Consider the following 17,126-nt stretch of genomic DNA (forward strand, 5'->3'; position numbering starts at 1 on the left):
ACTCCTCAGCCCTGTCATGAGAGCATGTTACAATGATACCACTTCATATCCTCTTCCCGACTCAAGTACCTTGATTCTTCTTCTCTCACCCTCCTCTCCCAGAGTTCCAACCTTTTTGAGAGATTGAAAAAATTATCATCCCTTTTGTTGATTACATTCAGGTGAATTAAGATTACATTTGCAGCTCTCCTTTGCCTCTTGCTTCTACCCACCACACTCAAATAATTCTTATTGTATTATTCTCCCAATTTAGAAAAGATACTGGTCCACTTAAACAGAAGAATAGGACTTAATCCATGTAATATTAATTCAATTCTTCTTGTTTCTCTTACTCTTTAAATTCCCCTTTAATTTTTAGCCCTCTAAATCCTGTTGTTCTTTGATGATTACTCTCTCTTTTAACTCAGATTTTTTAATAGTTAATGGACATGTGAGAATTTCATTTTCAGGAATGATTCAGATACTTCTCCCTAAAAGGTCTGTTTTATTTTCTGTGAAAACTAGACTCAACTTTCCAGGCATATTTTTAGGGTGCATTCCTTTCTCCCTTGCTTTTCTGAAACTATTTTGACAGTACCAGATATTAAACTTTATTAGAATGCAGTAATTATTTAAATTATCTGGCACTGACTTAGATGAATCAGTGAAGCATAGAAGACATACAATATAGGATAGTAAATTATAGTAATCTTGTGTTTTGGGATAACAATACACTATATGGTAAAAGATATTGGGAAAACTGTAAAGCAGACTGGCAGAAACTAAATATAGATCAGTATCTTACTCTATTTACCAAGATAAAGTGAAAATGGATACATGACCAAGATATAAAGGGAGATATAAACAACATGGAATATATTACCCATCAGACTTATGTATCATTAGAGAATAATTTATGAATAAAAAAGAGACAGCATTTTAAGATGAGAAATCAATAATGTTTGACTACATTAAATTAAAAAGGTTTTATACAATGTTTTCATACAAATCAATGTAGCCAATATTAGAAGGAAAGAAGTTGGGGGGGGGAAATGTTACAGACAGTTCCTCAGTTATATAAAGAACTTTGTCGAAATTTTAAGAACAGGAGTCATTTCCCAATTGATAAATGGTCAAAAGATATGAATAAAGAAATCAAAATTATATGTAATCATATGAAAAACTGCTCTATATCACCACTGATTAGAAAAATGCAAATTAAAATAATTTTGAGTTATCATCTCTCACCTATCAAATTAGTTAAAATGATAAAAGGAGAAAATGATGTAGAACTATGAACTGATCCAACTATTCTGGAGAGCAATCTGGATTTATGCCCAAAATGTTTGAACCAGCAGTACCACTATTACATCTACATCCAAGGTGATCAGAGGAAAAGGAAAAGTATCTATATATTCTAAAATATCTATAGCAACATTTTTTGTGGTGGTAAAGAACTGGACATTGAGAGGATGCTTATCAATTGGGGAATGGCTAAATAAATTGTGAGATATACTTATGATGGAATACTATTGTGTTTTTAAAAATGATAAGTTGGTTGATTTTATAAAAACATGGAAAGATTCATGAAATAATAAAAAGTGAGCAGACTCAAAAGAATGTTGTATACCATAACAGCAATATTGTTCAATAAATAACTGAACTACTAAGTTATTCTGTGAAATGAAATATTATTGTTCTGTAAGAAACAAAAAGCAGGATGATTTCAGAGAGGCTGGAAAGTCCTACATGAATTGATGCTAAGTAAAATGAGCAGAACCAGGAGATCATTGTACATAGCAACAAGACTATATAATGATTAATTCTGATGCACATGGCTCTCTTCAATAATGAGATGATTCAGACCACTTCTCATGATCTTGTGATGATGTGAGCCATCTACACCCAGAGGGTATATATAATTCTTTGACTTTTGAACTCATATTTCTTTAAAACTGAAGGGTTTTTCCCTGTTTTTCAAATATATTATTTGCCCTAAAAATTCTGAAATTCATCATTACATACCTTGAAATTTCATTCTTGGAGTTCTTCTCTGTTGGCAATCTATAGAATTAGTCAAATGATGAAAAAATATATACATGTAAGAAATCTAGAATAATTAAAGCTGGATCAAAAAAAAAACCATATAAGAGAACAGAAACACCATCATGGTTTTAATAAGGTTCACTTTTTTTTTTTAAACTTTTCTTCTTATCTCACTTAATTAGCTAAGAAAGCTGTAATGTTTCTCCACTATATGCTGGGTTCTATATTCAATGAACTGGATAGTTACAAGAAAAATAGTAGAAACTATCCTTTATCACTTCGTATAATTAAGTCATCAAGGGAACTAATTTTCTACCTCTATTGCAATCTGAGATCTATGTATCCACAAATTGTTCATGGATATCCTTCAAGGAATCTGAATCTAGATAGGAAAAAAATTACAGCTTTGTTTTCATTAACCTATTAATTCAAATGTAAGCATTAAAAAAAAATTGTGAGGTTCCTCCAGAATGCCAAAAAGGTCCATGACTCAAAAAAGGTTAAGAACTATTGCTCTCAAATCACTGCAAGTAGAACATTTCTTAATATTCTTTAACTATTTTTCTTATTATTTGTGGGTTTAATGTTAAAATCTCTAATTCTCTCATGAACAAGTTCCTATGTATATAGTTTTTCCAGACTAATCATAAAAGCCATCAGTTTCTAAAGAAAATTACATAACTCCTTTCTGTCTACCCAAATTTGGAAAAGGAAGAAAAAACAATATATAGAAATTGTCAATTGAAGCAAAAAAATTTAAAATTTTTATTAGACTATTTATATTTATAATTGGCAAAAAAAGTAATTAAAGGCACTTCTACAAAGAAGCCCCTATATAACTAAGATTAAATATTCTACTAAAATACATTGATTTTTATATAATCTACCTGATTTTAGATGGCTTCAGAGCAGCACATGGATGTCTTTTAAGAACATCTAATGGAGTCTCTGTATTTGTTCTATATCTTTGAACTTCTGGTAGAGATGGAATTGTATCCACTTCCTTGAAATCTTTCAGGCCAAATATTGAAGAATATTCTAATTTAAATATTTTCAAAGAAATATGTTATTGCTTGATCATAAACACAATATTTTTATATTCAAAATAATATGTGATAAACACAAAAATATTTTTATACAAAAATATTTTAAATCACTCCTTTAAAAGTAAAAAAATCTTGAATTCATGTAACACCTTTATGTGGAAGATTTTTATTTCCACATATAATTATTTCATTGAAGTTATTTTGATTTTATCATTTAATTGTTTCTAACCTATTACTGCCACAGAAAAATAGGAAAAAAAGAAGTTTCAAAATCACAAGAATAGCTGAGAGGTGATAATTAAATATAAACTTGGGAGTCCCCAGCTTCAGTTATTATCACTTTTGGAGTTGTTAAAACAATAAGAAAAGTGAACAATTCCAAAATTGAATACAAAGATATTCTATAAATGTTCAAAACTGAAATAAAACCATATGAATAAAGAGACACAATAACAATAGTCTTACAAAAGCTATGTTTTATAAATACTATGTTCAATAAGTAGGATACCTTTGTATGTTTGAAAGCTGTCTTAATTCTTGTATTGGTCTAATGTGACTTTCAATGGACTAAATATTCCTTCTCCAAGTTATAGTTGAGCCACATCAATAGTATATATTGTCTTTATCATTTTTATATGTATTCTAATGAATTATGTCCTGTCTCTCTGATTAACTATGTATAGTTACATCAATACTTCAATTTATTTGAGATTTTCACGGATGTGGCTAGTTCCTTCACTAGCATATCTTATAACCAATTCATTTATTCTAAACCAGTAGAATTCTTGTTCATGTCTTTCCATGAATCCATGCTGAACCTGATAAGCTAAAAAGCTTTCTCTATATGTTTTAATATAGCATTCTCCTTACCTAAAACCAATGTGGTTCCTTTCTGATCATATATATTCAAACCTTTTTGTTGTCATTTCTCATGAAAAAGTTTTAATTGGTGATATGCTTAATATACTTATAATCCCACTATGTCTTTCCATCATTGCATTTGGGTCACATAAAACTCTATGATTCTTCTGAAATTGTCACAATCCAGAAGTTGCAGCCATATAGGATAACTGGTAGAAGATTGGTATAAAAAATGTGTTTCTGGGGCAAGGAACATCTTGAGGTCACTGAAAGCATTGCACAGTTTTTTCTCACTCTAGTTCATCCTCCAATCAGCTATCCAATTGATTATCCTAAAGTGCAAATTTGATTATATCACCTCATTACTCAATAAACTTCAGTGGCTTCTTATTACCTCTAGGATCAAATATAAAATCATCTTTTAAAACTCATCCACACTTCCTGCCTTTCCAGACTCCTCATAATTATTTCCCTCCACATACTCTGTGATTCAGGAAAACTAGTCTTTTTACCATTTGTGATACATAATACTTCATCTCCTGACTCTATGCCTTTTAATTGGCTGTCTTCCATTCCTGAAATATTCTGGCTCCTCATCTCCATCTCCTGGCTTCCATCAAGTGTCAGCTCAACCCTAATGAATATTGATGCTAAAATCTTAAATAATATTAAATATTAGCAAAAAGACTACAGAAAATCATCCCCAGGATAATATACTATGACCAAGTGGGATTTATACCAGGAATGCAGGACTGGTTCAATATTAGGAAAATTATTAGCATAATCAACTATATCAATAACCAAATTAACAAAAAACATATGATCATCTCAATAGATTCAGAAAAAGCATTTGATAAAATCCAACATCCATTCCTACTAAAAACACTTGAGAGTATAGGAATAAATGGACTATTCCTTAAAATAATCAGGAGCATATATTTAAAACCATCAGAAAACATCATATGTAATGACGATAAACTGGAACCTTTCCCAGTAAAATCAGGAGTGAAACAAGGTTGCCCACTATCACCATTACTATTTACTATTGTACTAGAAACGCTAGCCTCAGCAATGAGCCAAGAGATTAAAGGAATTAGAGTAGGTAATAAGGAAATCAAACTATCACTCTTTGCAGATGATATGATGGTATACTTAGAGAACCCCAAAGACTGCTAGAAAGCTATAAGAAATAATTCAGAAATTTAGCAAAATTGCAGGATACAAAATAAATCCACATAAATCCTCAGCATTTTTATACATTACCAATACAATCCAACAGCAAGAGATACAAAGAGAAATTCCATTCAAAATAATGGTCAATAGTATAAAATATTTGGGAATAAATCTACCAAAGGAAAGTCAGGAATTATATGAGCAAAATTACAAAACACTTGCCACAAAAATAAAGTAAGATTTAAATAATTGGAATTTATTCAGTGCTCTTGGATAGGCCCAGCGAATATAAGATGACAATACTCCCTAAACTAATCTATTTGTTTAGCGCTATGCCAATCAGACTCCCAAGAAACTATTTTAATGACCTAGAAAAAATAACAACAAAATTCATATGAAAGAACAAAAGGTCGAGAATTTCAAGGGAATTAGTGGAAAAAAAAAACCAGGTGGCCTAGATGTACCTGATCTAGAACGATATTATAAAGCAACAGTCATCAAAACCATTTGGTATTGGCTAAGAAATAGACTAGTTGATGAATGGAATAGGTTAGGTTCACAGGACAAAATAGTCAATAACTACAGCAATCTAGTGTTTGATAAACCCAAAGATCCGAACTTTTAGGATAAGAATTCATTATTTGACAAAAACTGCTGGGAAAACTGGAAATTAGTATGGCAGAAACTAGGCATAGACCCACACTTAACACCACATACTAAGATAAGATCAAAATGGGTCCATGATTTAGGCATAAAGAAGGAGATCATAAATAGATTAGAGGAACAGAGAATAGTCTACCTCTCAGACCTGTGGAGGAGGAAGGAATTTATGACCAGAGAACTAGAGGTCATTATTGATCATAAAATAGAAAATTTTGATTACATCAAATTAAAAAGCTTTTGTACAAACGAAACAAATGCAAATAAGATCAGAAGGGAAGTAACAAATTGGGAAAACATTTTTACAGTTAAAGGTTCTGATAAAGGCCTCATCTTGAAAATATACAGAGAACGGACTCTATAAGAAATCAAGCTATTCTCAAATTGATAAATGGTCAAAGGATATAAACAGACAATTTTCAGATGATGAAATTGAAACTATTTCCACTCATATGAAAAGGTGTTCTAAATCACCATTGATCAGAGAAAAGCAAATTAAGACAACTCTGAGATATAATTATACACCTGTCAGATTGGCTAAGATGACAGGAACAATTAACGATGAATGTTGGAGGGGATGTGGGAAAACTGGGACACTCATGCATTGTTGGTGGAGTTGTGAAAGAATCCAACCATTCTGGAAAGCAATCTGGAATTATGCCCAAAAAGTTATCAAACTGTGTATACCCTTTGACCCAGCAGTGCTACTACTGGGCTTATATCCCAAGGAAATACTAAAGAAGGGAAAGGGACCTATATGTGCCAAGTTTGTGGCAGCCCTTTTTGTAGTGGCTAGAAACTGGAAAATGAATGGATGTCCAACAATTGGAGAATGGTTGGCTAAATTATGGTATATGAATGTTATGGAATATTATTGTTCTGTAAGAAATGACCAACAGGAGGAATACAGAGAGGCTTGGAGAGACTTACATCAACTGATGCTGAGTGAAACGAGCAGAACTAGGAGATCATTATACACTTCAACAATGATACTGTGTGAGGATGTATTCTGATGGAAGTGGATATCTTCAAGATAGGAAGAGCTAATCCAATTCCAATTGATCAATGATGGACAGAATCAGCTACATCCAGAAAAGGAACACTGAGAAATGAGTGTAAACTGTGAGCATTATTTTTTTTTCTTCCCAGATTATTTTTACCTTCCAAATACAATTCTTCCTTTGCAACAATAACAACAAAATTTGGTTCTGCACATATATATTGTACCTAGGATATACTATAAGATATTTAATATGTATGGGAATGCCTGCCATCTGGGAGGGGGGGTGGAGGAAGGAGGGGAAAAATTCAGAACAGAAGGGAGTACAAGGGATAACGTTGAAAAAAAAAATTACCTATGCATATGTACCGTCAAAAAAATGTTATAATTATAAACATTAATAAATAAAAAAGAAAGAAAGAAAAAAAAAAGACAACTCTGAGATACCACTATTCACCTGTCAGATTGGCTAAGATGACAGGAACAAATAACGATGAATGTTGGAGGGGATGTGGAAAAACTGGGACACTCATGCATTGTTGGTGGAGTTGTGAAAGAATCCAACCATTCTGGAGAGCAATCTGGAACTATGCCCCAAAAGTTATCAAACTGTGCATACCCTTTGATCCAGCATTGCTACAACTGGGCTTATATCCAAGGAAATACTAAAGAAGGTAAAGGGACCTCTATGTGCCAAGTTTGTGGCATCCCTTTTTGTAGTGGCTAGAAACTAGAAAATGAATGGATGTCCAACAACTGGAGAATGGTTGGGTAAATTATGGTATATGAATGTTATGGAATATTATTGTTCTGTAAGAAATGACCAGCAGGAGGAATACAGAGAGGCTTGGAGAGATTTGTATCAACTGATGCTGAGTGAAATGAGCAGAACTAGGAGATCATTATACACTTCAACAATGATACTGTATGAGGATGTATTCTGATGGAAGTGGATATCTTCAAAGAAAAGATCTAATCAAGTTCCAATTGATCAATGATGGACAGAATCAGCTCCACCCAGAGAAGGAACACTGGGAAATGAGTGTAAACTGTTTGCATTTTTTGTTTTTCTTCCCAGGTTATTTTTACCTTCCAAATCCAATTCTTCCTTTGCAACAACTACAACAACAAAAAAATGTGGTTCTGCACATACATATTGTACCAAGCATATACTATAAGATATTTAATATGTATGGGAATGCCTGCCATCTAGGGGAGGAGGTGGAGGGAAGGAGGGGAAAATTCAGAACAGAAGGGAATACAAGGGATAATGTTGTAAAAAATTATCTATGGATATGTACTGTCAAAAAATGTTATAATTAAAAAATTAATTTTAAAAATTAAAAAAAAAAGGAAGTGAAAAAAAAGTCAGCTCAAATCCAACGTTTTGCAAGAAGCCTCTCCCATCCCCCTTAATGCGTATATAATACCTTCCTTCTATTATTTTCTCCAATTTTTTATGTATATATTTTATTTGTATATAGCTGTTTGCATGTTATCTCCTCAATTAGATTGTGAACTCCTGGAGGTTAAAGGCTGTTTTTGTCTTTCTTTGCATCCCCAGTGTTTTGCAGAGTGCCTGGCACATAACAGGAGCTTAATGCATGCTTGTTGACTTATCTTCTATAGAAGCCCTTTACAAAGATCCCTCCACCCATTCCCCATCCCTACCCACACTGCTAGTGTTTACCTCTTTTCTTCTAATTACCTAGCAAGATACCATATATGTATATTGAGTATGTATGTGTATATGTATCTATCTATCTGTGGTTTACAAGTTTGTCTTTCCCCAATATGAGTTTCTTGAAGTAAGCACTGTATTTTTGCCTTTCTCAATATGCTCAATACAGGAGAATAAATGCTTAATAAATGCTTGTTGCTGATGATGCTGATTTTGTCTGCTATTCCTCCAGGTTTATCTATATTTATAGGTGAAATAATTTACAAATTATTTTATCTATGCCTATACTATCCGGATAACTTATCTTTAGTGGACCTCACACTAAGCTTCATCCACAATCATTTTCCACCCTTTGTGACACATAATATACTTTTATCCTTTCATCATCTTCTCCATATAGTTTCCTTGGGTGCCACGTTTCTCAGTTTAACAAAAACAAATGTTTACTGACCGAGATAGTTTCTTGGTCTCTTTTGTTTTGGGGACAACTGCTTTCAAATGGCTTATAAAATCTTTTTTAATTCAAATGGCTTATAACATCTTTTTTAAAATTGTGAAAGAATCACTCTTTACTTTATCCATTTCCCATTTCTGGAATGAACAATTTACTTAAATTAGACTAAATTGTAGGCATTGTACTTGCACATAGTGTAATGTACTCGTCTTAATCTTGTTTTCTAAATGTAGCATTGATTTTCATCTTTGATATACTCAGTGGATGATTTGATTGTAGGTAGGCTACTGATCTGAAATAACTTTCTTATTGATAACTAGGTGTTTAAGTCTGAGAAGAGACAGTTGATTATGATTTTTTTATGATGTTCGATGTTCATTAAGTCCTGCACCTCCCAATTCTCTCCATGAAAAAAATTGATGAAATATACATGTAAGGCTTTTATATAATCTACAAGCCTTTAACCTCTTTCATTTTTTAATATCAAACAATATTTCCCACTAATTTTCACTTCATCTTCCTCTGTGATTACCAATAAATACTTTGAGTTCAAGATATATATTTTACTTGGTTTTTAAAGATCTAGATAAATTCTTGTAAAATTCTTCTACTGCAGCAAATGGGTGCCCCACAAACTGTTACTTTATGGTAGTCTTTTGGATTGTATTCAATATGGGCCTTACAAAAGAAGACAACCAAATTAAATAAGCAACTGTTTCATGAAAAGAGCAAAAAACAGTTCCTGGCCTCCAGAAGTTAACATTTTAATGGGTGAAATTATGTAAGTCAGATTATACAAGATATAAACAAAATTGACAGAAAGTATTAGCAACTTGGAGATCAGTTGCATGCTGAAGAAAGTAGAATTTGAACTGAGCATTGAAAAAGTCAGGAAAACTCAAAAACCTATTAACAGGGCACAGCATTTCAGGAATGAGATAGAGTGCAAAGGCATGGTGGAGATAGAGTGTCCTGTTTATAATTTCCTGTTTGGGAATTATAAGCCAATGTATCTAAATTATAGAGTGTGTGGAGGGAAGGTAAAGTGTAAGAAGGTAACAAAGGGCAGTTTATGAATTTTAAAGTGTCGCTCTTCTTCTAAGACTTTTTACCATTACTCATCCCTTCTCTCTTCCATTTTCATGGTCCTTAACACTTGGGCCAGCTCCTCTTCTCTTTCTCTAAACTGTAAAGTACAAATAGTACTAGCCACTAGAGAAAAAAAAAGTTTCTATTTCTGGTTCTACCATAGACTCACTGAGTAACCAAAATACATAATCTCTTTTTTCTAAAATAAAGATTACCTTACCTGGAACATTATAAGGTTAATTATTATGATAAAGGCTTTAAAAATTTTAAATTTAAAATTTTACTTTGTAAATTTGAGATATTACTAAGTATTCCTTCTGAAGCATAAATATTAATAAAGTAGCATTACCTTTTTTCATCTTTTGTGTTTCAAGAGCAGCTTTCTTCCAACTTTTTTCAAAAAGAAAACAGCCATCAAGTGAACTTTTGGTGACTCTTGAAGTTAAATATCTGTTTTCAGGAGTGAGTACTGGCATTCTATTTTGTTCTTTTGAAAATGAAGATATGTTCCTAATGGGAAATACAAAAGAAAATGTTAGAAAAACGTGTTTGTATATGCAAGCAAAAGAATATAGCTAAAATGTATAGACTGATTTTTTTTTTTTCAACCCTTTTCACCCTCATCCTGATCAGGGGCAATCAATAGTCTGTCATTTGTGGTTTGGCAGAGGATAGAGTTATAGCATTGGGTTCATCAGTCTGTTAACACTTATTAAGTGGCAACCATATGTCTGGGGGATACAAAGAAAAGTAAAAGAAAATCCTTACTCTCAAGTTGTTCAGAGTCTAATAGGGAATACTGCCTGATAATGAGTTAAGGAAGAATCTGGTTTTATAGGTATCAAACTACTCAATAGAAAAAAGCAAATAAGTCTATCATGTAAAAGAGGAAAATAACAGGTCCATATAATAAAGAAATAAACAATAGATTTTCAACAGAGTCCAAGTGAGACAACACAAGGGCTTGTCTGAATACTTTAGAAGTATAAATGAAGTATTAGGATAGAGAGATATTCCATTTGGGAGGCCATAGAGCTTACCACATGAATGATAGATAAGAAACTTCTGGCTAAACAACTTCATTGAGTATATATCTGTGCACAAGTCATTTTCAATTCCACATATTTAGAGACCCCCCATGGGACTATGGCAGTTGGACCTCCCTTGATGGATTATATTGTTTCCTCTAAATTGGCAAGGGCCAATTTGGGTTCCTTCAGGTAGCTACTTACTATTGGTACAACAGTGTGAAGTTAATTCAGACAATAAAATGGGACTGAATCTTTCTGTCTTTGTTTCTCTTAGCTTTAGCCTGTTCCTATCAATATTATCATGGCTTCCAAATATGCTCAGGTCTCCATCCTTTCTAATAAATCACTGTCCTGTTCTCCATTTTACTAAAAAGAACCATTGAAACACATTTCATCACTATATTTATTTCTTAAAACTGTAATCTAATTTCTGTCCTTACCATTTTATTGAAATAGCTCTCTCAAATTCTTTGAACATACTATAATATTCAACTCTTGATCCTCTCATTCTTTCTTTTGCTACTTACTCTTAGCTACTTTCTTCCTTTGGAGCCTTTTCTTTTCACTTGACAAGTTCCAATGATTTCTTAACTATTTTTTTGCTGATAATTTGCAAATCTACCTTTCCTGCCCCAAACTCTAAGCTGACATCTTGGACTAGAATGTCCAGTAGATTAAATTCATTATCTTCCCCTTAAACTTCCCACCCACCTTCCTTGCTATAGAGGGTAAAACCTTTATCCCAGTCCCTCAAGGCTACAATCTACAAGCTATCCTGAATTCCTATCTCTTACCCCACAAATCTAATCCATTAGGCCAAGGTTTTTGATTTCACCTTTGCAATATCTCTTCTATACACTCCTTTCTCTCCTCTGGTACTTTCAACATTCTATTACAGGCCCTCATCACCTTTGGTTATTGTAATAGTCTGCTAGTGGATCTGCTTACCTCATGTTTCTCCCCACTACAATACATCCTCCATCTAGCCAGTAAAGTGATTTTCTCAAAGTACAGGTTTAATCCTAATCAAACTGCAGTAACTACCTATTGCCTTCAGGATCAAATACAAAATTCATTTTATCATTTGTAGCCCTTCATAATTTACTTAGCTCCCTCTTACCTTTAATGCTGTGTTGTTTTCTTAACCCACTTCCTCCCTCCATGTATTCTTTGATCCAGTGACTCTGGGTGTTCTACAAACAAGATACTCCATCTCTTTACTCCAGCCATTTTCTTTAGTTGTGCTCCAATGTTCTCTTTCCTCTGCTCCAAATACTTACCTCTTTGGCTACTTTAAGTCCCAATTTAAATCCCATCTTCTACAGGAAGCCTTCTCCAATCCTCCTTGATTTCTATATTTCCCCCATTAGTTCCTATTTATCCTGTATATAGCTTGCTTTGTATATATTTGTTTGCAAGTTGTTTCTTCACTCTCCCCTCTCACCATAAGATTGCAAGCTCTTTGAGGGCAGGGATTGTCTTTTGTCTCTTTATATATCCCTAACATTTCTCTCAGTTAGTGCCCAGCTCATAATAAATGTTTATTGATAGATTAATCCTTGAAACTATTCCCCAATGGTTCTCTTCAAACCATTTGAATTATTTTCGTTTTGTTCCTGAATTACCATCTTCTTGTTATCTTCTAAATGTACATTACCACATCCCACCAAAGCTTTTTTTCCTGAACCACCTTTAATCTCTTTCAACACTTACTGATCTCAACCACTTTCATGGTTTTAAATATTAGAGATAACTCTCAAATTTACAGATACAGCAGTAAAGGCTCTAATGCATTGTAGCCATTCATGTTGGACCTGAATGTCCTACTAGCATTTTATATTCTTTCAATCTGGCATTTATTATATTAAAACACACTTTCAGTCACCTAAGGTCAAATCTTTGCCTTTTCCTTCTCCCTCACCTCCAAAATGTAATCGGTTGCCAAGACACTACAGCCACAGCATCTTTCATCTGTCTCCTTTTCTATGTTCACTCTGTTCCATCCTATATTTCAGGTCTCCATCACCTCTCAGCTGGACTAATGCACCAATCTGAATTGAGCTTCCTGTTTCCTTCCAGTCTCTTCTCTCTCCTATTTATCTTCCACATAGTTGCAAAAGTAAAATTCATAATGGATGTCTGACATATCATACACAAAAAAACCTGTCATTGGTCTTTATTGACTAGAAATCAAAATGTAATCTTCGTAGTCTTGCATCCAAAGATCTTTTACAATCTTACTTGACCTTCTAGCCTTACAACTTCTACTGTTCTTGCTCAAACTCAAACTCTTGTTTCAACTCTTGTCTTTATACAAATTATCCACTAAGCCTAGAATGTACTTCTTCCTCATTTTAGAATGATAGGGTTTCTCTTCTTTCAATCATCTGACCAGTTGTCACCTATTCCGTGAAACTTCTAATTCTCAGATTTTAACCCTCATCAATACACAACTAAAAATTCTCTCCCACTCCAAATTTCCCTAGCTACTGATGAGGTCCTTGGTAGTGATGAGGCAGACTTTAGCAGAGAAAGTCCTTCTAGGATTATGATACCCCTTAAGACAAGCAGGGAAAGGTCTGGTTGGGATTACCTCAGTCTTAAATATGCCTTTTGTTCAAATATTTTTGATTACAGTTTCACTCCTTGGGGATGTCTCTAGAAATCCTACCTTTGCCATATCCAATCAGAAAGTCAAGTTATATCAAACCCCTAAGGTTGTATTTCCCTTATAAAAAATCTGCTCATATCTGTCAATGACCAAGCCTCTTGATGTTTTACCTTCTTCCAATAAGTAAAACCTGTTAGAACCCTAAGCTCTTTTTAGAATTAGCCCCACAATCACCAACTTGCCATGCTTTAATGGTATCTTCCTCCTAGTTAATTGTGAGTTCCACTAGGAAACTTGTCTTTGCCTTGTTAATTGCTAAAACTGCTTTCCTTACTAACTTCTCTTAGAATTTAGCCCTCTCTTAGTAGTGTAATAAAACTTTGCCCCTTGATTTAGAGAATGTCTAATCCTACAACATTTTCTGAGACAACTCAAGAGTACTAGTCCATAACTCTTATCCTTTTGTATATCCCATTATTTGGTGGCTGAACCAAATTATTTTGATGGCCTGATACAAGAAAAGTTTGCCTGCACCCTTGTAACTCTTTTTTTTTTTGTTTTGTTTTTTGCTGAGGCAATTGGGGTTAAATGACTTGCCCAGGGTCACACAGCCAGGAAGTGTTAAGTGTCTGAGGTCACATTTGAACTTCGGTCCTCCTGACTTCAGGGCTGGTGCTCTTAATCCCCATCTCTTAGCTGCCTCTGTAACTCTTAATAGTATTTTTCTTTGTTCTAATAATTCCCTGTCTTAATGGCATACTCATTTGTATACTTGTGGCCATAGCCTGTAGGTAAACTATAAATTCCGTGAAGTTTGAGTTATTTTTTGTCTTTGTATCACCAGTGACTATCTTAGTGCTTTGTATACCGTATACTGGAGTTGTTTTATAAATGCTTATTTAAGGGCCACCTAGGGGTACTAAAGAGTATTCAGGTTGCAGAAATGTTGGGATTTCCTTTACTGGTATAATGAATGTGTTTTGTTTTGTTTTGTTTTGAAACTAATAGAAATCCCCCAGAAGTGAAAGGATATGATTGGAGTTTGATTTGTTTTGTTCAAGGGGCTTCTGCCAAGGAGGAATAGCCAACCTATTACATCTGTGCACTATTGAGGATAGGGTTCCGGCAATGGCCTCAGTTAGACCCTCTTCCTACTTACCTTTTTTCCTCACCCCTTTTCTCTTCCTTTCTCAGCAACCCTGCCCTGAACTTTAGAAATCAGGCACAATTCTGGCTGGAGGTGTTGGACTGGTTCTTTAAAGGGGTGGAGAGTCTGGTGGAGAAGGTATAAAAAGGCTTAGCATATGGAGAAGCCAGAAGTTTCATCTGAGCTTACCCATGCCTTCCAAATACATCTTCCTGATCTAACTGATTATTTGCTACGCCAATTCTGCAGGAGGAGGGGAGTAGTGTTTCATTTTGACCCCTTTAAAAAGGGTTTTTTTTTTAATCTATTATTAGTGAAGTTGGTTTTAATTATATTTTATGATTCTTGAGTGCTTTTTATTATATTTTAGCCCTAGAGCCTGAAATTATTGAATCAACATCTTAAGCTAGGCCCAGAATAACTTGGAAATAAACTTTATAGGATTATACAAGTCAACTATCATTGTGCCTTAAAGGGAGTTATCAGAATTCCCCAGAATCCACAAGCAATATCTTAAGTAGCCCTTTTTGTTGCCCACTATGCTATAATGGCATAATTGTAGCATAATTGTAGAAATGTAGTTCACCATTTATTTATAGGGAAACTATACAGTTTAGAAAATGGGGAATAGACCACCTAATAAATATATGTAAAATCTTAAAAGAGTTTTAAAAAATTGTCACCAGTACAGGTTGGGGGAAGGCAGAGTTAAGATAGCAATTAAAAAAAATTTTTAAGGGAGTTTTAGCATATTGCAACCCAATGAATGATATGACTGCCAAAATAGCTAATGATATTATGACAATTATGGGCTGAATAAGAGATGTTCATTTTTTATTTTTTACTAAATATTTTAAAATATACAATTATCTTAATTCTTGGTCTTCTTTTTAATTTGCCAATGGACAAGATCAGCTTCACCAGCAAATATTTAAATATATTAACTCTTTTCTCTCCCAAAATAATAATAATTAGATATCTTAGTGTGTCTCTTAATCTCCTAGACTTAATGATGCTTTTTAAAAAAAGGTTTACTCCATTACAATCATTAAATCCAGAATTCTTGTATACTTTCATGTGACCCATAATCTTAATTCTAGTAAGAGCCACTCAAAGATGTTTTATGAAAATGCATCTTATACAAATCTAAGATAATGGTACTAGTCACTGGTTTCCAGTCCAAAAATTACTTAACCTTGATGCACACAAATGCTAAATACTACATACATAATAAAGGTTAAAATTTCTGACCTCTTAGTGATCAAAAATAATTTTATTTACTATAATGTAATAAGCCTTCAAACTTTTGTGAGATATGTAAATAAATGATACTAATTTAAATATATGGATATATAATTCAGATATAAAGCAATGAAACTTGGAATAGAACTCAAAGATTTTGGTCTCTTTAGAACTCTAATCCCCAGACTATAATGAATTCAATAATGATGATCTTTAGAAGTTTAATATAGTTAAAAATTTTATCCCTTCTTTCCTTCACACTTGCATATTGGTAGACATAGGACATGTAGTAAACATAATAGAAATGTTTTTTAAAAGTCTGGTCCCTTCTTCAAAATATAATCAGGGACAGTTAGTTGGTAGAATAGATAAGAGCACCAGCCCTGAAGTCAGGAGGACCTGAGTTCAAATCTGACCTCAGACACTTAACACTTCCTATCTGTGTGACACTGGGCAAGTCACTTAACCCCAATTGCCTCAGCAAAAAATAACAATAATAATAATAATAATAATAATTTTTAAAAATAATATAATTAGTCACAGACATCAAGATAAACATTTTTTCTGAATGTGTCAGATTAAGAAATCTGGTGAAAATTAAAACTATACATGGTAATTTATTTTTAACACTGAAATGAAAGAATCTAAAATGGATTCATCAAGTAGAATAGGTGATAATTTTTAGTGTAGATGCTTACAAAACCACAAAGAGAAGGAAAAATGGTTTATTAAATTAGTTTGAATGTAATGTGTTCTTAAAATAACTCTAAATTCTGAAAATACCAGATGTTATTTATCCCAGTGTTATATAATAATCTTAATATGAGTGTTTCTTTGTAGATCAGTCACTTTAAAATACTAAAAAATCCATGAACAAGAAGAGTTATGAACATTAGATGTGATCTTGCAGCTAGTTGGTACACTGGGACTTAAGGTCAAAAAAACCTGAGTTCAAATCCAGCCTCAGACACATTAGCTATCTGATTCTAAACAAGTCACTTACTCTCTGTTGGCCATCATCTGCAAAACTGAAAAACTGGTGAAAATAATAGCACCTATATAAATATATAATATATAAATATAATAAATATAAATATATATTGATA

General features: G+C 33.2%; 1 protein-coding gene across 2 annotated transcripts in view; it reads right to left on the bottom strand.

Moving 5' to 3' along the window:
• Positions 1-17,126, bottom strand: part of C1H8orf89 (chromosome 1 C8orf89 homolog) — a 79,196-nt gene that overhangs the window by 26,204 nt on the left and 35,866 nt on the right. Inside the window, exons 4-7 of one of the 2 annotated variants that reach the window (XM_074278876.1) lie at positions 10,339-10,499; positions 2,913-3,063; positions 2,005-2,043; positions 70-111 (exon numbers count right to left, since the gene is read on the bottom strand). In XM_074278876.1, coding sequence (XP_074134977.1) covers positions 70-111; positions 2,005-2,043; positions 2,913-3,063; positions 10,339-10,499 — 393 coding nt within the window. The remainder of the gene's footprint in view (positions 1-69; positions 112-2,004; positions 2,044-2,912; positions 3,064-10,338; positions 10,500-17,126) is intronic. The other variant, XM_074278877.1, reaches the window with a different exon arrangement.

Source organism: Sminthopsis crassicaudata, chromosome 1 (assembly GCF_048593235.1).
Source record: "Sminthopsis crassicaudata isolate SCR6 chromosome 1, ASM4859323v1, whole genome shotgun sequence".
Classification (NCBI taxonomy): domain Eukaryota; kingdom Metazoa; phylum Chordata; class Mammalia; order Dasyuromorphia; family Dasyuridae; genus Sminthopsis; species Sminthopsis crassicaudata.